At 35.7% G+C, this 23165-nt stretch overlaps 1 protein-coding gene across 1 annotated transcript in view; it reads right to left on the bottom strand.

The window, feature by feature from the left end:
* PTBP2 (polypyrimidine tract binding protein 2) overlaps positions 1-23165 on the bottom strand; it is a 58971-nt gene that overhangs the window by 18210 nt on the left and 17596 nt on the right. Inside the window, exons 2-6 of the mRNA XM_007936079.2 lie at positions 19497-19669; positions 18451-18594; positions 10611-10775; positions 10414-10524; positions 1428-1623 (exon numbers count right to left, since the gene is read on the bottom strand). Coding sequence (XP_007934270.2) covers positions 1428-1623; positions 10414-10524; positions 10611-10775; positions 18451-18594; positions 19497-19669 — 789 coding nt within the window. The remainder of the gene's footprint in view (positions 1-1427; positions 1624-10413; positions 10525-10610; positions 10776-18450; positions 18595-19496; positions 19670-23165) is intronic.

Genomic DNA, 23165 nt, shown 5'->3' with positions numbered 1-23165 from the left:
TAGGGACTGGGATCTTAAAAGCTTGCAAGTAGCCATCTAGATGCAACAATGGGTCTCTCCTCATCCAGAGCAAAGAAGAATGAAGAAAACCAAAGATCCATGGAAACAATTAGTACTAGTGACTGGTACACCATGCGATCCACAGCCTATATGACTATGAGACCAGAAGAACTAGATGGTGCCTGGCTACCACTGTCAACCACTTGGAGGGGGATCTATGTAGGAGATCCTGGATAGAGAGGGGATCTTAAAAGCTTGCAAGTAGCCATCTAGATGCAACAATCGGTCTCTCCTCATCCGGAGCAAAGAAGAATGAAGAAAACCAAAGATCCATGGAAACAATTAGTACTAGCGACTGGCACACCATGCGATCCACAGCCTATATGACTATGAGACCAGAAGAACTAGATGGTGCCTGACTACCAGTCAGCCACTTGAAGGGGGGATCTATGTAGGAGATCCTGGATAGAGAGGGAGAACAATGTGGAACAAAACTCAAAATCATTTGGGAAAAAAAATAGTGGGGGGGGGGGACCAGGTATGCTGGTCTGATAGAGCCTGGCGGAACCAATTAGACTATGGTCCCTCACTGCCCTTCAGGTCTGGAACTGAACACACAACGGTGGCTTCCAGCCAAACAAAACACAGGCATATGAGTTGAACATTTACCTGAGGTAGATGTACTCCTTAGAGAGAACAATCATGGGAAATGAAAGGCTGTGTATGGGCAGGGAGACAGCTCAGGGGGCAGCAGTGCATGGAGGGATGGACACAGGGATGAGGTAACTACTGGGAGGAAGAAGGAGGGGAACTGTTGCATTGTTGCAAACTGTAGTCAATGTCATGAGACAAAGTATGTGAACTGCTGTAGGGAAAGTGAACTTGCTCTGTAAATTTTCACTCAAATCACAATAAAAATAATAGCAAAATAATTTGTATAGAAAGTTGTGATTTGTTTTTTTAAGAGGCTATAATATGTCTCAAAAGAGCCATGTGCCTACTCCCATTACACAGACTTTTGTCTGTTAGCATTTCATAATTTCTATGTAATACTAAATTAGAAGAATCAGAATAGCCCTACAAAATATGCACAAAGTCATATCAACATCAAGTGTGACATGTAAATATTATATTACAGTCAATAGTATTTCTTCATTAGTGCTCTTCTTTTATTTTTGGGGAATGGTATACATGAAAAAGTTGAGAATGGGAAAGGAATAAGGAGGATATAATTACATTCATCAAAATACTTTACGTTTTTCTCCTACTTCACACGCTTTCTCCCCTGAGAAAAACAAAACTCATAAAATTTAACACAATGTGTTAACTTCCAAAATTGGGAATTCATTATACTTACTGGAGTTTTAACAGGTACTTTCCCATTTGGCAAAATGGGAGAAAAATGGTATAGACAATAAAAATCATACCTAAAAGAGATGTTTCCTTGGCAAATGCTGCAGCAATAGCTGGGTCCAATGCAGGTTGCCCATCTCCAGAAGGAAGATCAGGTCGAGTATAATCCCTACTTTTATCATTGTTGTATTTTACATTCAAATTCACAAGTTTGGAAAAATCAATCCTTAGGGTACAGCAAGCATTGTAAATATTCTGACCATCTAAGGCCTGTAAAAGGGAATTAAGTGTGTCAGCAATCTTAAATAAGGAATGAAAATTAGGAAATAGTAATGAATTGACAATAAAACCCAACAATAAAAACGTGTACATAAAAAAGTCATCAGAGAAAGGACCAAATTTAATAAATCATACTTTGCTATATTTGTTAGCTGCTGTCAAGTCAGCATCAACCTGTATCAGCTACCACTAAATATCTTTAATAGAAAGTGCTACTTAAATCTAAAATATATCCAGCTAAGCAACCATACTAATATGTTTAATTAAAATATTTTAAAGGTGTAAACAGTTTAATTAAAAAAACTAACAAGGGTCACAAATATATTTTTGTAAGGATGGTAGTACTTATATGAATTGGTATAGTTTTATGAGGTCATTTCTATTGCCACATTATATGAGGTTGGCTCAAACCAAATAAACATCACTATGATTCCCATGAAACTGGAGAGCAACTAGTATTACGCTTAACTTCAGGTATTCAATCTGAACCAGAGTAACTTGAGGAAATTAGCAAGGAATTCCTGGGATGAAAGAGTACAAAGTCTAGAGGTGAAATCTGGACTCAATTAGGTCATCTTGATCAACTTACTTAACCTGAACCTCAACTTCTTAATCTGGAAACAGAGATACTAATGGCTGCCATATATAGGGTTACTGTGAAAATCAAATTAAAAAGATCACGTATGTGAAAGTATATAGTGAAGTATGAAGAAATATGCAAATGCTGTTATGATTATTATGTTTTATTCTGCTCCTATATAATCACCATTTCTAGTCCAGCTGCATACCAAGCCTGGAACAAATTAGAGAACAGGGTAGTATATTGTTAATTTTTCATTAGAAGAAGACGGCATTTACTGTAATAATATAACAGCTCAGAAATGACAAACATGCTTAACTCTATAAATTACTGTGGGTGGAAATCAAACAATGCTTCTGATAACAACAGACAAGTAAGACATCAATATCAATAGCCCAAGATCTATTGGACGTGTCAAAGTAAATCCAGAACTATATTGACAATAGACTTAATATAAGGCCAACATATTTTCAGTCACATAATGAATGTTTGCAAGAGAAATTTTATTTTGTATTACTTTAATATGATCATTTTAATTGCCATATGGTTGACTACAGAAAGTAACTGAAACAGATTTAAAAATAAAACTATCTTGTTATTATGCAGAAAGTCAGTCTCTACAGCTACTAACATACATAAAACTTGTAATGCATTCAAATATTCCCACTCTCTGGAAATAGAAACCATTTTCCTTCAGTATAAAAAATTAAGTTTTATATATTTATTAAGCTGAAAACAAACCTGAACTTTTAACAGAAGTTCATGCAATACAATATTGATGAAAGTTCTACTAACAACATACCCATCAGGGTTCAAATTACATTTGGACTAGGCAAGGCATCTACCATCTCCTAAGAGTGAAAGCCAAGTATCAACTTTATTAGTGAGAATAATATAATTATTCATTTAATATCCTGCTATAATAAAGGCAATAAAGGCAATGAAAATAGGTGTTCATTTACCTTTGCAGTATTTCCTGTAAGAAAAATGTAAGCAAAGTAACAAAACCTGTATCTCAATGCAATGCAGGCATACTTTAGAGGTATTGCAGGTTCAGTTTCAGACTACCACAATAAAGTAAATATTGCAATAAAGCGAGTCACACAAATTTTTTTATTTCCCAGTGCATATAAAAGTTATGTTTACACTATACTGAAGTCTATAATTATATAATGACATTATGAAAAATCTGAAACATTGAGAATTATCAAAACATGTTACAGATACACGAAGTTGTCGTTGGAACAATAACACCAGGGTTGCCATAAACCTTTAATTTGTAAAAAATGTAGTATTTGTAAAGCACAATCAAGCAATAAAATGAGGTGTGCCTGCATATGAATATCAACTGATGAGGAACAGGCAGTATTCGCACAGGAAGATAGCTCATGGGGCAGGACTGCAAAGGAAAGAAGGACACAGAGAAGAGATAACTACAGGGAGGAAGTGGGAAAAGAGCTGTTACATTGTAGGGAATTGCAGTCAATGTCATGAAACAAAAAGTGTATGAAGTACTGTATAGAAATTGAATTTGCTCTGTAAACTTTCCCCCCCCCCCCAAAAAAAAAAAAGAGCAAAATTCACTCATAAGTGACTGATAGTATCAAAGAAAAATGCTATCTTAGAAAAACAGACCTGGGTATGAGTTGATATGCAATTAATGATAAGAGTAAAATATGGGCACAAAATTACTACATTAACAATATCATTGTAGTTTCTTTGGATTCAGTTCTTTCCAAGCAATACTGAGCTTAACTGACCCTGCCAAATGTCTAGAATGAATGTGCCAATTTTTAAAAAGCCCTGCCTTATTTCAATTTTTTCCCTTTTAATGTTTTAAAGAAATGTTTATGTAGGTAGAATTTACACAGTATACCTATGTTGTATAATCAAGATAAATCAGCAAACAATAACAGGTGAAGTAGAAACATTTGTTAGTAAGAAAAAAGGAACATAAGTAGAGTATCCATTAAAATAGGATGTACTTTTAATAGTCTAAGGTAAGGTGACCACAAAGTAAAAAGAAAAATCAGTTTTTTAAAAATATATGCATAATTTCACATCAACCTGTCTCACTTCAAGCTCATGTATTTATAAAATCTTAAGAAGTAACAGTACCACACAAACTAGTCCTGTGTTTAGGAAATCAAGTAATATAAAATGATACCGCTAGAGCAAAGATTTTCTGACAGAAAAACTCCAGGTAATTTACAGACAGACCAATTAAATGCATTCATTCATAGGGAAAGTTCAGGAAGCAAGTAAAAACAATCATGAAAAAAATTTTCATAGTAAATATATATAGGATTTATGGTTAAAGTATTATAATCAAAACTCAGAAAAATATGTTACAGGCATAGAAAACAATTCAAACAGCACAATGAAATACTGGATATGGATTGAAAATATGAAAAGCAACAAGAAAACTTGCAATTTTACTTCAATGTTTGTTAGTATTTATTTTGTATCTTAGTTTTTTTAAGGAAATGGTTGGGGGGTGTCTATAGATTTAACAGATGTTCAGAGAAACCTCAAGCTTCAAATCTCTCCAATACCTAACTTTTAGTTTTAGCACTCATAAAAAAATGATCAAAATCCAGAATGCAAAAATGGTTTTATAATACCAATAAAATACTTCAAGACCAATTACTTATCAATATAAAACAATTCCAAACCACTATATGTTGCAAAATTTTCTTAAATTATCCTAAAATCAATGGTTTCATCATAAAAATCCTCCAACTATATGAATATGGAAGGCACAGATTCCAAGAAAAGAATAACAGAATTACTCAGTTGTCAAGGAGAATCTTTGTCCAAGGAAGTAAGAAAGGACAAATTTATTACTTCTCTGAAAGAATTACATGAAGCAATAAGGGATGGGTAAGAAGGGATGAATGACATTATATTGGTTCCAACTCACAGTGACCACTCCTTGGGTTTCCAAGGTGGTATCTCTACAGAAGTAGATTGCCCAGTCTTCCTCCCAAGGAGTGGTTGGGGGGTTTGAACCGCCAGCCTTCTGGTTACCAGTCAAATGACTTAGGAACTATGCCACCAGCGCTCCTTACTAATATTTTACCGTATGTGTATTTTCACTATTAGCAACTAATGAAAAGCAATCTCCTGGAAGAAATCAATAATGAGAAACAATCTAATTGTATGCTAAAATAAAATGACCATATAAAAAACCTTTCAAAAAGTACAATGTCACTATCCTGAATCAACTATAATCCAAATCCAAAAACCAAACCCACTGTTAGCAAGTGATTCTGACTCACACCAACCCTAAAGGAAAGTATACAAATGCCCCCATAAGGTTTCCAAGGTTGTAAATCTTAAGGAAGCAGAATGCCTCCTCATCTTTCTCCCACAGAGTGGATGGTGGGTTTGAATCACCAACCTTTTGGTTAGCAGCTGAATGCTTTAACCACTACACCACCAGAGATCCTTCTGAATAAACTATGTTGTTGTTGTTGTTATGTGCCGTCGAGTCAGACCTGACTCATAGCGACCCCTCCTTGGGTTTCCGAGGCAGTATCACTACGGAAGTAGGATTGCCCAACCTTCCTTCCGAGGAGTGGCTAGTGGGTTTGAACCGCCAGCCGTCTGGTTAACAGTCAAGTGCCTTAGCCACTATGCTACCAGAGCTCCCGAATAAACTATAGGTATTTGTAATTTAAAAAAATTCTCCTGAAAAGGTATTTCTTAAAATTATTTTGTATTTATATATGCTATAATTGCGAGGTGGCATAAAACAAGTATTTTTTTTTAAACTCCTAGGTGAAAAGACAAACTGCACCATAATATGTCTCATTATTACAAAGATGAGGATATTTTTATATATCAAGTAATTCTATTTTTCAAAAACATAAAACCTCCACTGAGTAACTTTATAGAAATTTCTGAATGAAAACACAAACTGCTGTGTAAACCTTCCCCAAACATATACACAGACACACACACACACATAAAGACTAGAACTTTGAAGCCTGACTCCCTAAGAAAGCAATAAATAAAACTTATCAATGGCCAACCGGAGTTCCCAAATCAGCTAAAACCAAGCCTCTCTAATATGGTTAGGCAATCAGGTTTAAACTTTGCTTTGCTTGTGCATTTATTCTCAAAACTTTTTCAACTTGTTTTTCTTCAGAGATTTAAGCCATTTCAGTTTGGTTGATGCACAATTCATGGACCGCTTTTGTGTTTGAATAAACTAACAAAAATTTAATAACAAAAATCACCATAAAATAACAAATAGAAAGCCAAGAAGAGGACTATCTGTGAATGGAAGTAATATGAATTGAAGTTGAGATCATTCTTACAACTCTGGAAAAATAATGAATGTGAGGAAAGAGGTCAAAGAGGTGAGTTTAGTCAGAAGGGCAATGAAATAGAAATGTAAGAGAAGATGAGGTTTATACTAGTGCTACTCAAATACCCTGCACAAAGATAAGGAGTTTGTGCCATAATATAAACCAACATCAAAATTAACCAAGGTACAGCTAGAATTGTGATGATCTGTAAGCTGGCACAAGGTCCTTACAACATCAGAGACCAGCATTTTGAACAGCACTGGCTTAAATTAGGTTGGTAGCGGCAGAGTTGAAGACAAGATGATAGATTCAGCAAACATTTACAAACTAGAAGTAATAAGATTTGGTTACAGGATGGAGGAGAGAAGAAGAAAAGATATCCATGTTTTCTGGATTGTCAACTAAATTGAAGTTAGTATCTTTTGCTTTACTGACACAGAGAACACTAGATGTTAAGTAGGTTGGGTGGTGAGGAGCTAGATTGATTAAGTTAGGTCTGAAAGTAGCCCTATGGTCTACTGGGCTCCTAGCCTGGGTCTCAGGAAAGGGCTGAGCTAGAGAAAGAGATGTGAGCATTGTCACAGTCATGAAGGTATATGGTATAACTGAGCTGTGGGAACAGGTGAACTTCCAGACAGAGAGGAATGGATGTAACAAGTAAGAAACCTCAGAGAGGTAGGATAAGTCTAGGTGAGAAGTATTAGAGACCAGAAGAGAAAATGTTAAGAAAGTGGTTTGCAGTGTCAAATGTTACCTAGAGGTTAGGTACAACAAGAAATAGTGCTGTTGGGATTAAGCTACTCCAAATGATTACTGGTATACTAAGAAGAGCATTTGGGTAAATAACAGCAGAAAACAAATTACATAGGCAGAGAAATTAGAAGAAAGTAAGAAGAATGTTGTTGTTTTTAGGTGCCGCTGAGTTGTTTCCGACTCATAGAGATCCCATGCACAGCAGAATGAAACACCGCCCGATCCCGCACCAGCTCCATGATCCCTCCTATACTTGAGCCCATTGTTGTAGCCACCGTGTCAATCCATCTCGTTGAAGGCTTTCCCCTCTTTCATAAGTAAGAAGAATAAACAGCTTAAATAAGAAAACTGGTTATACACAGGAAAAGAAAGAAGATACTGGGTGATATGTGGACATAAACGGAGTTAAGGATAAATTTAATGGGAGAGGTCTGACCATGCTTGAAATACTGGTGAGAATTAGTCAGTATAGACAAAAATGTAAAAGAAAGGGGATGAAAGATAGTGGAAAGTTTTTTCACAGGCTAAGAGGATGGGATCAAGGATTTACTGATCTAAGTTAAAAAAAAAAAAAAAAACTTTATCAGAAGGGAAAAACAGCTGTGGGATAGCAAGTTTTGTGAAAAAAGCTGCTAAGACTTTTCATTTGATAGTTTCTATTTTTCCTGTGAAGCGTTAAGTAAGGTCTTAAGCGGGAGTTAGGAGAGACGTGGTGGAAGGGGAATTTCTATCTGAAATAGCAGAACATGTTAAGTAAAGAAATGTTGTAAGATGAGAAGCAGGATAGGACTATCTGTGGTTGATACTCATGACTTTAAACCAGTACAAAATATTAGATTATGCATTATTTTCTAAGTATATGCAACAGCTCTGACACAGGCATGAAGAAGGAAAATGACTAAAGTCACTAAAATAAAAATGTTACCAAGGTGTTTGGATTACAAGATAATGAGGAAAGCAGGTTTAGGATACAAATTCCTTTTTCCTTCCCTAATAAGTGAAGCTGAGTTCATATACCAGAACAAATACTTAATGAAACAATTATATATTTTACTGAATTACAATTTCAGATTTATAGAGAGAGCCTGAGTGAGTATATGTATTAAAAAAAAAATTCACTGCCATCAAGTCGAATCTGACTCATAGGGACCCCTCCTTGGGTTTCCAAGGTGTTTTCTCAATGTAAGTAGATTGCCTAATCTTCCTTCTGAGGAGTGGCTGGTGGGTTTGAACTGCCAGCCTTCTGGTTAGCAGTCAAAATGCCTTAGGCACTATACCACCAGAGCTCCCAAGTATATATATTGTTGTTGTTGTTGTTATGTGCCGTCGAGTCAGCCCTGACTCATAGCGACCCCTCCTTGGGTTTCCGAGGCAGTATCACTACGGAAGTAGGATTGCCCAACCTTCCTTCCGAGGAGTGGCTGGTGGGTTTGAACCGCCAGCCTTCTGGTTAGCAGTCAAGTGCCTTAGCCACTATGCTACCAGAGCTCCTAGTATATATATATAGATTCACAAATACTGATAGGTTGGTTTCTTTTAAGATGCTTATTATCTGTGTGCAGATTGGATAAATAAGAACATCAAATATTAAATAAACATAAGACATACTAACTTCTATCTTTATCTTAAGAGTAAATGTAATCATAAATTCAGACAAAATACACATATGAACTATCTTCCCCATAAAAACTGTAGCACGAATGCAGCACTCTTATAAATCAAATTCCATTTAATTGGTCCTTTAGCTAAACACATACTCTTAGTCTGGACCAGAAGAGAACAACAGGCAAAAATTAATATAAAAATTATTCAGTACAGATTTTATATTTTTGAAAAATAGAATTACTAGATGCATAAAAATATCCCCATCTTTGTAAATGAGACATATTATGATGCAGTCTACTTTTCACCTCGTACTTGTTTATATCATCCTGAAATTACACCATACATAAGTAAAAAATAATTATAAGAAAATAATCCACAACAAGAAAAATGCATACTATATTTAAAAATATTTGAAGTTGTACAAAATGCTATGGTGACTATGGCTTCCATACTGTCTTCTACTGGTCACCCCAAAATATACCACCACATTGATTTTGGTAACTAATTAAATACAAAGTATCCCTGAGGTTAGGCTGCTAGGGATTGTGGAGAACAATCATTCTTCTAAAAGTCTATTCTAACAGCATCCACATTGTAACAACCACCACCAGGTAAATGATGTGAATAAAAAGTAGACTAAAAACCTATTCAGAAAACCTATCTTTAAATATGAAAATGTTCCGAAAATCACATGGATAGATTTACTAAATCTTATCCATGGGAAAAAACATAGGTAATAATGAAATTCATTTCTCCATCTTTCTAAAATGATACATAGTAATAGAAAATATCTTAATCTGTAAGCTCCTTCATGAAAATTTCTGTTAAATCTAATTTATTAAATTGTTTCAGGTCACAGAAATAACACTGTATGCATAAGTAAACTGAGAGCATTTCACAGCCATCTGAGCTACATCTGTATTGAGAGTTTCAGACAAATTATCTCAACAGTTAATTTCAGACTATCTAAATAGTTTACTAAACCTCTTTACTTTTGAAAATCACAATCTTAGGCTGGTATGTATGCACAACACAACCCTACTATCTCAAGAGCACAAAATGTTTCCACTTACATCAACAAAAATGCAAAATAATATAAACCTATATTATGGACCCGAGTTCCTGGGTGGTCCAGAATATTACGCTAGGGTACTAACTGGAAGGCTGGAGGTTCCAAGGTCATCCAGAAGTGCCTCGGAAGAAATTCCTAGAGATTTACATTTGAAAAATTAGCCACTGAAAATCCTATGGAGGACAGTCCTACTCTGACACACATGGGGTCCCCATGAGTCGGATCTGACTAAGTGACAACTAGTTTTTATATTATTGGTAAGAATAAACTCGTTTCAGACTAGTTTTAAAAATAAACATTTTTCATCACTAATATTAAAGTTTTCTAATATCTTGCTGACACAAATGTCAACCATTTATAATGCTACAAGCTATTGCTAAGTTAGGTCAGTCACATTAGCTCTGTATCTCTGCCACTTAAAAGAATTACCATCTCAAAAGAATCTTTAGACTTACTAGCTTTGCTTGTTGAGCATTTACTGGATCACCATATTGCAGCAAAGCTTGAAACTGGTTATTTTTTGTAAATGTGATTATCTTCAATACAGCACCAAACTTAGAAAATATCTGTTAAAACAAATTCAACGTATTATTTATATATTCTTATCATTTCTTCAGTTTATAGGTGAATATGCAAATTAAACCGAACTTACTTGGTGAAGAACATCAAGTGTTACCGGGTAGTACATATTGTCAATAATTATTCTAAGTACTGGACTCTGGGCAGGAGTCACTGCACTCTCACTAACTGTGGTACCACTAAGAGGAGTATTTGCTGTCTGGACAGCTGTCACAGCTTGAAGAACGGCTTGAGCACGCTATAAATTGAAAGGAAAGATAAGTACTGTAGAAACAGCAATTACAGATTTTGCTACATGTTACACTATTAGTTCATTTCTGTTCTAGAACACAGATCAAACAAAATTTAATACTCATTCAACAAATGTTTTTGAGCATCTGCTACAAGCTTAATATTGTCTGTGAATAATTCAAGTGTTTTACTAGATTTACTTCAAAATAATTATCTAGAGTTTTGGACCAATTCTGAAAAAGAATACATAGGCAATGTAATTTATTCTCAAAAGAAGATGTAGTCTGGCCAATACACATCATCAGAGAAATGCTTTAACCAGGAAGTTAGAAGAACAGAAATTCAGTCTAACACTAGATACTCCATAAAACACCTACACGGTAAACCTCAACAAGGAAATTACTGAATATCTAAAATAACTCCAATAATTTGTTACAGCCATCCCTCAGCATCCACAGGGGACTGATTCCAGGACCTACCCCCCCACCATCATGGATATCAAAATCTATGGATGCTCAAGTTCTTTATATAAGATGATGTAGTACTTACATATAACTTATGCACACCCTCCTGTATACTTTAAATCATCTCTAGATTACTTATAATACCTAATACAATGTCCCAAACCAAACCATCACTGAGTTGATTTCAATTCACAGCAACTCACTGGGTTTCCAAGGCTATAAATCTTTACAGAAGTAGACTGCCTCATCTTCCTCCCACAGAGCAGCTGGTGGGTTTGAACCACTGACACCCTGGTTAGCAGCCAAATGCCTTAACCACTGAGGCACCAGAGCTCCTTACCACCAATGTAGATGCTATGTAAATAGCACTTTATACTCCCTCTTAACTTTTGAGGGATTGCTATGACCACTTAATTGCTTTTTTTAATTCCTGAATATTTTTGATTGGTGGTTGGTTGAATCCACGGATGCAGAACTCACAGATATGGAGGGCCAAATGTATTTCTAAAAATATCTTAAAAGAGGAATATTGAGGGTACAAATAAGCCTGCTTTCATACTATTGTAATGTAACTATATACAGTAAAAATTTAGAACAGAAATTGATCTCTACAGGTAGTCCTTGGGTAACCAATGTCTGACTTACAGACATTTCCTATTGGCCCTTTAATACATACAGGCTTCGTATCAGTTGGTTTTGTGATGGATGACGATGTGACAGAGGAACAGATTGTAATTTTTACAATTTGGGTGGTTCCTCACAGTAATTGGAATGCGAACAATTACAGGTTGAAGCCCTGGAATGGATACTTGGAAAAAGCACTGGCTGACCCTTTTCAGGTGACTGAGTGAGACTGGATTAATGGCAAGAATGTGGAAAGTCACACACATTCAAAGCAGTGCAGTCTGTCACTACCTTTGAGCTGGGTGCCACTATTTTGAGTAGGGCAACACTGTTTCAAAGCCCTGCTTTAATGCTATGTAAATTTACCCTCCCTTTGAAACAAGTGAACCAACTCCTAATCACAAATTCATCACAATCACCTTCACTTACTGCACGTGAGGATTTTAAGTCATCGAAGTCATTTGAGCTTTTTCTTGCACTAAACTAATGCTTAGTAAGAACCATATGCACCTGTTGCAACTAAAAAAAAATTTAATGCTTTTTTTTTTTTTGCAGTATTCCCACCCCTCCCCTCCGACAAAGTAAGTTTCCCTCCATATATAAACCTTTTCTTGACACTCCACAACAACAAACTAATACTATATTTGTCCTTCTGTGACTGACTGATTTCACTAAGCACAATGTCCTCCAAGTCCATCCACGTCATGTGGCACTCTGTAGGCTCCACATCACTCCTCAGTGCTGCATAGCACTCCATTCTATGTATGCACCACAGCTTCTTCATCCACTCCTCTGCAGGTTGCCTCCATCATCTTGCCACTGCAAACAGTGTTGCAATGCACATGGGTGTGCATGTATTTGTTCCTGCCCTGGCTCTCACCTCTTCAGGATATATACCTACTAATGGGATTCCTGGGTCAAATGGCACCTCCAATTCCAGCTTTCTAAGGAATCATCTTACTGCTTTCTACAGTGGCTGTATCACTTCACAGCCTCACTAGCAGTGTATGAGAGTCCCAATCTCTCTACATTCCTGCCAGCATCTGTTATTTTCTGTCTACACTGAACCTTGCCATCAGTGCTGGGGTGAGATGGTATCTCATTGCTTGATTTGCATCTCTCTGATGGCCAATGATCGTTGAGCATCTCTTCATGTATTTGCTGGCCGCCTGAATATCCTCCTTGGTGAAGTGTCTATTCATGTCTTCTGCTCATTTTTCAATTGGATTGTTAATCCCTTTGCTGTTGAGGCACTGGAGTTTTCAATAAATCTTAAGAGATAAGTCCCTTGCCAGATACGTAATTACCGACAAGTATGAATTTGTTGCTATCATTTTGTTATGTGCTTTTTTTTTGTAGTGTTGATTTCTTTGTTCCATATAATTTTCTGTGCTGAGGTTGTTTTGTTTATGAGTCATGCCATTGCTTCCTTCGTTGCTATCATTTTAGTATTGGCTAAATATTTCTCCTGGTCCTCTTTTTTATTTTGATGTGAAGGTTTATTTTCTTTGAGGTTACCCTGTGATTTGGTGGCATAGTGCCTAAGGCATTTGACTACTAACCAGAAGGCTGGAGGTTTAAACCCACCAGTCACTCCTCGGAAGGAAGGTTGGGCAATCTACCTTCGTAGTGATACTACCTCGGAAACCCAAGGAGGGGTTGCTATGAGTCGGATCTGACCCAACAGCAGTGAGTTTGATTTGGTTTGATCCCAAATTTAAAACAATCTGTTCTATCTTGCAGTTGTTTTCATTACTCTACCAACTAGAAGTTCTGTAACTACACAATTTTTTTCCCTCTTTTTGGTTTGTAGTTTTCCTCATTTGTCAATTGATGTCTCTGGTTCCCTGTTTATGATCTTGTAGGCTTATTTACTTTGGATACTTCCATAACTTGGTTGGTTTCTGGGTTATGTCATCATTGTGTTAACGGTTAGTTGTTGTTTGCTATTGTTAGTTCTCTGTCCAAAGGACTCCCTTTAGCACCTCTTGTAAGGTTGGTCTGGTTTTAACAAATTCCCTTGCGTTCTGCTTATCTGGAAATTGCCTAATTTCACCATGGTATTGAGGGACAATTTTGCTGGATACATAATTCTTGATTGGAAATTTTTCTTTCAGGGTTTTATATATACCATTCCATCGTCGTCTTGCCTGCATGGTTTCTGCCGAAAAATATAAGCTTAGTCTTACTGGCTGCCCCTGGTAGGTAACTTTTCGTTTTTCCCGTGCTGCATTCAGGATTCTTTTTTTGTCTGTGGTTTTCATGAGTTTGATGATATGTCTTGGTGATTTTCTTTTGGGTTCTATACTGTTTGGGGTTCACTGGACTTCTTGAATGGATATATTCTCATCTTTCATCATAGCAAGGAAATTCTCTTCCAACATATCTTTGACCATTTTTTCTATGGTTTTGTTTTTCTCTTCCTGTTCTGGAATTCTGATTACATGTAGGCTATTCCTTTTGATGATATCCTACACGAACCTTAGGCTTTCTTCATTCTGTTTTGATCATTTTTTCTGACTGACACCCTTTCCGAAGAATTATTGAGATATTTGCTTTCAATCTCACTAATTCTGTCTCCCATTGATTCAATTCTAATCCTATGCTCTGTCAATGGGTTATCTATTTCTCATAATTTAGTATTATTCTTCTGGATTTCTATCTATAGTTTTTGTATCATTTCTAATTTTTCATTTATTTTGTCATTTTGTTCTTGTATTATCTTTTGAAATTGTTCTAAGGTTTTCTTTCCGTTTTCCTCAATTTTGTCAGTGTTTTCCTTGATCTGTCTTTCAATTTGTTGAAGGTACCTAAATATAATTCTTTTGAATTCCTTATCAGGGAGTTCCAATTGCTGCATCTTCCTCAGGAATGTGTTTTGGGTCTGTATCCAGGTCCCTTATTTCTCCTTCTTTATCTTGCTTCTTTGTGTACACTCTGATGCTCTGTTGTCTTGGAGGCATTGCGACGTTTTCGTGTTGATATTTGTTGATGATTTTATGCTGCAGTGACTTGCCCACCATTTTCCTTTTCTTTATGTTATCAACGTAAGGAGGGTACCGTGCTGTGCTCCTCTATTCACTAGTTGACAGCACTTACACACTCACCACCTGTCTCCTTTCCCATTGTCAGCCTCCTGTATGTTCCTGCCATCCTTGGCAAAGAGAGACTATTCTGAGGTCCCCATAATCCGAATGAGAATGCTGTCACTTTAAAATCCAAAATGGCCACCACCTGTAAACATTCAAAATGGCTGCATCCTTGGTCACTTTAACTATCCAAAATGGCTACTGCTTGTAAACATTCAAAATGGCTGCGCCCTTGGCCACTTTAAATATCCAAAATGGCCACCACTTGTAAACATTCAAAATGGCTGCACCTTCAGTCACTTTAAATATCCAAAATGGCCACTCCTTTTTAACAATCAAAATGGTTATGCCCTCCAGACAGCCAAAAGTTCAGAGCTCATGTTGTCTCCCTCCTTGCTGTTTCCCTTCCTAGTCATAGGCCACTAGTGTAGTCATCCCTGCAGCCCTTGGTGACCAGGGCTGATCTTCAGGTCAATTCTCAGGTCCCACCGCCACTTGGAAATATTCAGGCTGTTGGTCATGTCAGAGTAGCTGACAGCCCACTGTTCTGTCTCCGTCTTCTGTCTCTCTGTCAACTGCCTGTACTCTAGTACAAAACCACAAGATTTTCAGGAATGACTCAAGACATAATATGAAGGGTATTTCCCATATATTTTATGGTCGTCGCTATGAGTCAGATCTGACTCAATGGCAATGAGTTTGGTTTTTTTGGTTTTATTATGACAACAATGGTAAACTGCACTATTATTTTATGTCTGACTAATAACATATTGCCAATTAAACCATTACAGATCAACTACTGTAAGACCCATCCTTATTTTTGATATTTTGAAATGTGAAGAAATATGCATAAAGAAGTAAAGACACAGTATTTTTTAGAAAATTTGCCAATCAAATCATATGTTAAATACTTTAAAACAAATGTCTTTGTTATTATTTCCAATTATTACTTTGACAGATTCTCTGATAAGGAAATAATGTGTACTGTATCTGGACTCCAAAAAAATTTAAAGGAAAATGACAGATACTTCTACAATGCTTTATAGTTTGAAAAACTCTATTAACATGTGCATAGGAAGAACACAGTAATGACTGAATGGCAAGAACACACAAAGAATTAGGACACCTTTAAGAATAAAGAAAATGAAAGCCAAAATATTTTATAACCAGGAGACCGTTTAAAGTATTTTAAACAGCTCACTGCAATATTACTTTCTTCATTAATGAACATGTCCTACTTATATTTATTCATCTATCATAAGAAGCAAAGAAATACCTCAACTTAAAAAAATACTAGTCTGCTATTTCAGACAAAGGAGTATCTTTTTTTAAAAATAGGAATCACATGATCATGGTATCCATTCCAAATGGCACAAAAGGTTAAACATTTCCCTGCAAACCTATCACTCAGCTGTTTTCCTTACCCATCCCTCATACATATCTTGAGTATCCTTCCAGAGCTATCATCTACCTATACAAGCATATATCTATGTATCTACTTCATACTATTCTCCAATACTTTTCCCTGTTATTCTCCACTTTCCTGTTTAGCTTAACAACTATACTCTAAGTTCTAAGTATCAAATAACCTTATGTGTAGTTTTTTCCCATGAAGCAGAGGAGCCTTGCCAGACTAAATTTTTTAAAATTAAACTTCTTACTGAAATATTGCATATATACAGAAAAGGACACAAATTATGTTTACAGCTCAATAAAATATTACAAACTGGACATATCTTTGAAATGATTAGCTAAATCACTAAAAGGTATTATTAATGCACCAAAAGCTATACTCATGCTCTCTTCCAATGATAAACTGGAATCATATAATATATGATCTATTTTCATCTGGCTTCTTTCAATGAACTGTGTTTTTATGATGTATTACTATGCTTTATAGGTAACTCATAATTCTTATTGCCAAATTATACTCCTCTGAATGAATACACAACATACTGCACTACTGCTGATTATTTGGATTGCTGATACAATGGCTATTACCTATAGTATACCATGATCTATCTCACACATATCATTTGCTACACACACACACACACACACACACACACACTTTTTTCTCAACTACGTAACTAGTAGTGGACTAAGTCAAAAAATATGCACATGCTTGGCTTCAGTAATTATTCTAAGTTTTCCAAAATGATTCTACCACTTACATTTCCATCATTTATATATGAGAGTTCAAGCTTTTGTACACTATCACCAAAACTAGGTATTACCTTTATAACTTTAATCTGGTATACATACAGTACCATTTCACTGTGATTTTACTTAGTATTAAAGGCACTCAATCCAAACCTAATCCATAATCCACTCTTTGTGAATCAAAGGATGGCTTTCAGGAGGAAGAATAAGATAAGATGAGACCTACAGATGTTTAGTAACTAGCTATGTGAAACTGGGGCAAGCGATAGCCTAACGGTAGGCAGACTATAATATTACAAATACAAGGGACAACATATGCTGAAGAATGAAATCAAGAGAAATTCACACCAGGTTAGAGGCTCTACAACAACTTCTCAGACAGAAGCATAGGCAAATGAGGTGGGAGTAGAAATAAGACAAATAACACAGTAGTGAGCAACTCAGAAAATCTTCTACAAGACAAAGCCAGGTAAAGTTTATATTTACTGAAACAGAAAGATTTAATTAGCTTAAAAAAATGGTATTACAAGAGCTAAAGCTTTTACTATTACTGCAGCTCTATATATTTAGGTCTCGAAGCATTCTTTTTTTAACATATTAATATTTTAAGAATTAGTATTTTCTACTTCAAAAGATCAATCTATTCATATATTCTCCATTCTTAGGATGTTTTTCTCAGCAAAATCATTAACATTTCTTTAATAAGAATTCTTCTGTAAGAAATTAAGACCTATAAAAATGTTAAATAACCAAAGGCACCAAACTTCATGCCACAAAGTTTGAAGAGTGGAGTTGTACAGTTAATTCTGATAAGTCCTATCTCATAAAGAGTTTGTACACAGGAATTTTAACTTGCAACAAGATTAAGAACATTCTGATTCCTCAGACGTTAACTGTTATTCTAGAATTCCTTTTGAAAGGGATCTAAAAAAGCATTTTAAATATATTATTTAACCAAAATCATATAGTATATAAAGAGACCACAGATTTTTCTTCTAAATTAATGTAATATTTAACAAGAAAGGACATACTGCAAGAAACTAAAACCCACCGCCATCAAGCCAATTCTGACTCATATCAACATTGCTAACTAAAAAGGTCAGTGGTTTGAACCCACTAGACACTCCACAGAAGAGATGTGGCAGTGTGCTTCCATAAGGATTTACAGCCTTAGAAACTCTACTGGGGAGTTCTGCTCTATCCTTACAGAGTTGCTATGAAGTGGCAAAAAAATACCTTAAAATAAGAAAACGCCTATAGACACATTGTCTGAATGGGCAAATATTTTATTTTCTGTTAGTATGTTTCAGGACATTTTATTTATATACCTACACATACTCACTTGGTTTAATGTATTATCTGTCTTCAGTTCTTTGTGATTAGAGTACTGGATATAAATCGGTTGGTTACGAAGATGAGGTGTCACAGCAGAATAATAATTAACCATAGTAATAGCTGCTTCCTCTGTTGCTAGTTCCAAAAATGCCTGAAATAAAATTTAAATAACAAAATTTTAATGCTGTAAATTAAGTTCAAATAAACTTCATTATCTGTATTATCTATTTAACTGATTAAAAAACATCAATGTCTAGAATTACATTCAGGTGTTCTAAGTAGAATTAGAAATCCTTTACTAAACTTAGATATATAATTAAATCTAATATGAAATGGTAGCTAAGTATATCGTGCTTCCACCTTCTGACTATGATCATCCATACTCCACAAATCTATTTTCCACAACACAAGTTAGAGAAAATAAAACCTAAACATTTTCTAGCATTAAAACTTTATCACTCTAGCATACAAAATATAAGTCATCTCAAAGTTATTTGAAAAGCAGTATAATTAAGAGACAAAGAAAAATATTTAAAACAAATGCCATATTATTCATGAGATTAACTATATTCAAGGGGATGTTAAATTTCATATTTAATTTACCTGGGCTCTACTGCTACAGGTACATCTATTCAAAGAAGCATATCCATATCCTGAGAATTTATTCTAATTTTATCAGATAAATATTTCCATGGGAACAAGCTTAAGGGGTAAGATGCTACTGTTGCCCCTAATAATTTCTGATACTACAAGGAACAGAGTTACAATAAATACTTTATTTGTATTTTCTATACCTTCAATATAATAATTGGTCAATTAAGAGTCCTAAAGTGAATTCAAAAGGCAAGAATCTGAAAACTATGGTGATTCACTCATTCTGGCTCCCTAGTATTAGTTTCCCACAAAGCTACCAAGAAAATTCTAAGTTTAAACTTCCACAGTGTTCTTTCAGAAATTTAGCCTACTATACGACGTCCTTTATTATATATAGTTGATTCACACTAGCTGGGTAGTTTGAGGTTTAATATATTATAAACCCTAAAAGTCGCATACCTGATTTTTTCCTTTCAGCATAAGGATGTTGGTCACCTTACCAAAAGGTAAGCCTAAAGCAATAACTTCAGTTTCTGTCACTTCACCAGGCAATTTTCGAATATGAAGTACACGAGAAGGGGCACCATCCATTTTATCTTCTCCTTTAAATTTTTTACTGTCATTACCATTGGCTGCAAGACATTAAAAAATGCAAGATTCATATATGAATAATAAAATAACATGCTAACTTTCTTTATATATGTGACAACCTCAAAACAAAATTCTAAAAAGCTTAAAAACATAGTTGAGTGTACTTGAATCATTCCTAAAGAATAAAAAATATGGCTTTCAAAGGAATGGAGAATTATATCCACTGATAATAGTAAATGAAATTTTTTATCAACTAATTAAGACTGTCATCAAGTAATATGCTTAATAGTACATGTAAAAAGTAACAAGGTTAAGCTAAAACATTAAAAAGAAATTTTCCAATGGGTAAGAATACAATTTGCATGCAATTTAATCATCTTATTATAGACTAAGAGAAATAGAAAAAAGTAAAATATTTAGATTGGCAAAAATTCGTGAAGTTGTATTAATCTGAGAAATTATAAATTGGTCAAAAAGGAAAGTAATGTACTGAAAAGTAGGATCAAAGAAGGCAATGCTTCATTACCATGTTGTTGTTGTTGTTGTTATGTGCTGTCGAGTCAGACCTGACTCATAGCGACCCCTTCTTGGGTTTCCAGAGCTCCCCATTACCATGCAGTCAATACACATTATGCCTTATCTATGTAAATATTTGTCACTATCAGCATCTATAGGGAGCTCTGGTAGGGTAGTGCCAAAGGCACTTGACTGCTAACCAGAAGGCTGGTGGTTCAAACCCACCAGCCACTCCTCGGACGGAAGGTTGGGCAATCTACTTCTGTAGTGATACTGCCTCGGAAACCGAAGGAGGGGTCACTATGAGTCAGGTCTGACTGGATGGTATATAACATAACAACAACAACATCCTCAGCATCTATATACTATAAATCACTCATGAATCTGATTTTATTCGGTTATGCTGATCTTTAAACTGCTATATTTCAATCCACAAAGTAAATAGCTGCCTTCATTCCAAAGCTTCACCAAAAATAAAGGTCTTATATTAAAGTCACCAATAAAATAGGTAGTTTAATGTACAATTATTTAAAGGACTTGCCAGATCATGCTTAATCTTTTTGCATTAATATTTAACATTCATTGCAAATTAACCACTTCCCAAACACTTCACAACTACTGCTACTATCATGATCCATCAGATCGATTTATAAACAAGGAGCTAGTAAGTTGTCCAAGATCAGACAATTACTAAGTGGTGAAGACAGAAGTAGGAGAAAAGGATTAAAACTCTGCAAACATAACTCCACAGCTTATGCTCACAAACCAGTATACTACAGGAGGATTTCAAAGCTAAACTTCACATTATATACATATACATGATGGTCTCGAGAACATCTGTACTCTTCTAACAAAGACCAAACTAGCCACTTTGTAACTATCAAAATCTACACCCTCCCTTCACATGGTTGTTGTCAGATGCCCTTGAGTTGCTTTCAACTCACAGCAACCCTATGTACAACACTGTCTGGTCCTGTGCCATTCTCATAATCATTGCAGCCACTGTGTCAATCCATCTCATTGAGGTTCTTCCCCTTTTTCACTGATCTTCTACTTTACCAAGCATTATATTCTTCTTCAGGGACTGGTCCCTGCTGACAACATGACCAAAGTACATGAGATGAAGTTTGGACATTCTTGCTTCTAAGGTGCATTCTTGCTGTACTTTCTCCAAGACAGATTTGTTCACTCTTCCAGCAGTCAACGGCACATTCAATATTTCTCACCAATACCACAATTCAAATGAATCAATTTTCCTGCAGTCTTCCTTATTCATTGCCCAGCTCTCAAATTTATGTGAGGCTACTGAAAATACCTTGGTTTGAATCAGGTGCACTTTAATCTTCAAAGTAGTATCTTTGTTCTTTAACACTTTAAAGAAATCTCTTGCAGCAGATCTGCCCAATGTAATACATCATTTGATTTCTTGACTACTGCTTCCATGTGTATTGATTATGGATCCAAGTAAAAGGAAATCCTTGACAATCTTTTCTCCCTTTACCATAATGTTTATTGGTCCAGGTGTGAGGACTTTTGTATTATGTTAAGGTGTAATCCACATGGATCTTCATCAGTAAGCGCTTCAAGTCATCTTCACTTCCAGTCAGCAAGGTTGTGTCTTCTGCACATCACAGGCTGTTAACCAGTCTTCAACCAATCCTAACACTGCCACATTCTTCATATACTACAGCTTCCCGGATTATTTACTCAGCATACAGACTAAGTATGGTGAAGGGATATGACCCAGATGCACACCCTTCCTGATTTTAAACCATTCACTATCCCCTTGTTCTAACAACTGCCTCTTGGTCTATGTACAGGTTCCTCATGAGCACACTCAAGCATTCTGGAATTCCCATTCTTCTCAAGGTTACCCACAATTTGTTATAATCCACATAGTCAAATGTCTGTACACAGTCAATAAAACATAGATAAATGGTAAACATCTTTCTGGTATTCTCTGCTTTCAGCCAACATCCATCTGACATCAGCAATGATAGCCTTCATTCCATACCCTCTTCTGAATCTAGCTTGAATTTCTGGCAGTTTCCTGTCAATATACTGCTACAATCATTTTTAAATTATCTTCAGCAAAATTTTACTTGCATGTGCTATTAATGACATTGTTTGATAACTTCTGTATTCTATTGGATCACCTTTCCTCGAAATGGACACAAATACGGATCTCTTCTAGTCACTGGTCAGGTAGCTGTCTTCCAAACTTCTTGGCATAAATAAGTGAGCCCCTCCAGTACTGCATCCATTTGTTGAAACATCTCAATGAGTATTCCATCAATTCCTGGAGCCTTGTTTTCAGCTAATTCCTTAACTGTAGTGTTATATTACCTACTATTAACTAACCCTTACCTTACCTGAGGAGACCGTGGGTGGCTCATATGATTAAGAGCTGGACTACTCACTGAAAGATGGCAGTTCAAACCCCCCCAGAGGCACCTTGGAAGTAAGACCTGCCAATTGACCAAAAGGTCACAACCTTGGAAACCCTATGGAGAAGTTCTACTCTGCCCATTATGGATTACCATGATTGTTAACAACAAGCTTACCTTAGGAGTCTGTAAGTGGCCCAAAAAGTGAAACAGTGGGCTATAAACCAGAAGGTTGTTTGAGTCCAGGCAGGGGTGCCACAGAACAAAGGCCGTGCAATCTAGTAAACTACATCTAAAAGATCAAAGCCACTACAAAACATACAGAACACAGTTCTTCTAAGAAACACATGGATTGCTACAAGGCACAATCAACTTGCAGGCAACTGATTGGCTTTTTTTTTTTGTTATCTTACCTTAATCCTGACCTTAGTGCTAAATATTAGGAATGTGTTCATACATAATAAATAACTAATACTGCAAGAATGTGAAATTGAGAAATAGAGACTCAATTACACAAGCAAGCGTACTGTCACAAAATAAATAAATAATGTCTAGCCTTGGAAAAGGAGTACAATGGAAAATGTGTGGCTCTCAGGGATAGTCACAGGAGGGAAAGGAAAGGAGAGCTTTTCAT

The sequence above is a fragment of the Orycteropus afer genome, unplaced genomic scaffold, assembly GCF_000298275.1.
Source record: "Orycteropus afer afer isolate SDZICR_OR568_19922 unplaced genomic scaffold, OryAfe1.0 scaffold00033, whole genome shotgun sequence".
Classification (NCBI taxonomy): Eukaryota; Metazoa; Chordata; class Mammalia; order Tubulidentata; family Orycteropodidae; genus Orycteropus; species Orycteropus afer.
The sequence above is the reverse complement of the archived record's forward strand: the minus strand, read 5'-3'. Positions and strand labels throughout refer to the sequence as shown.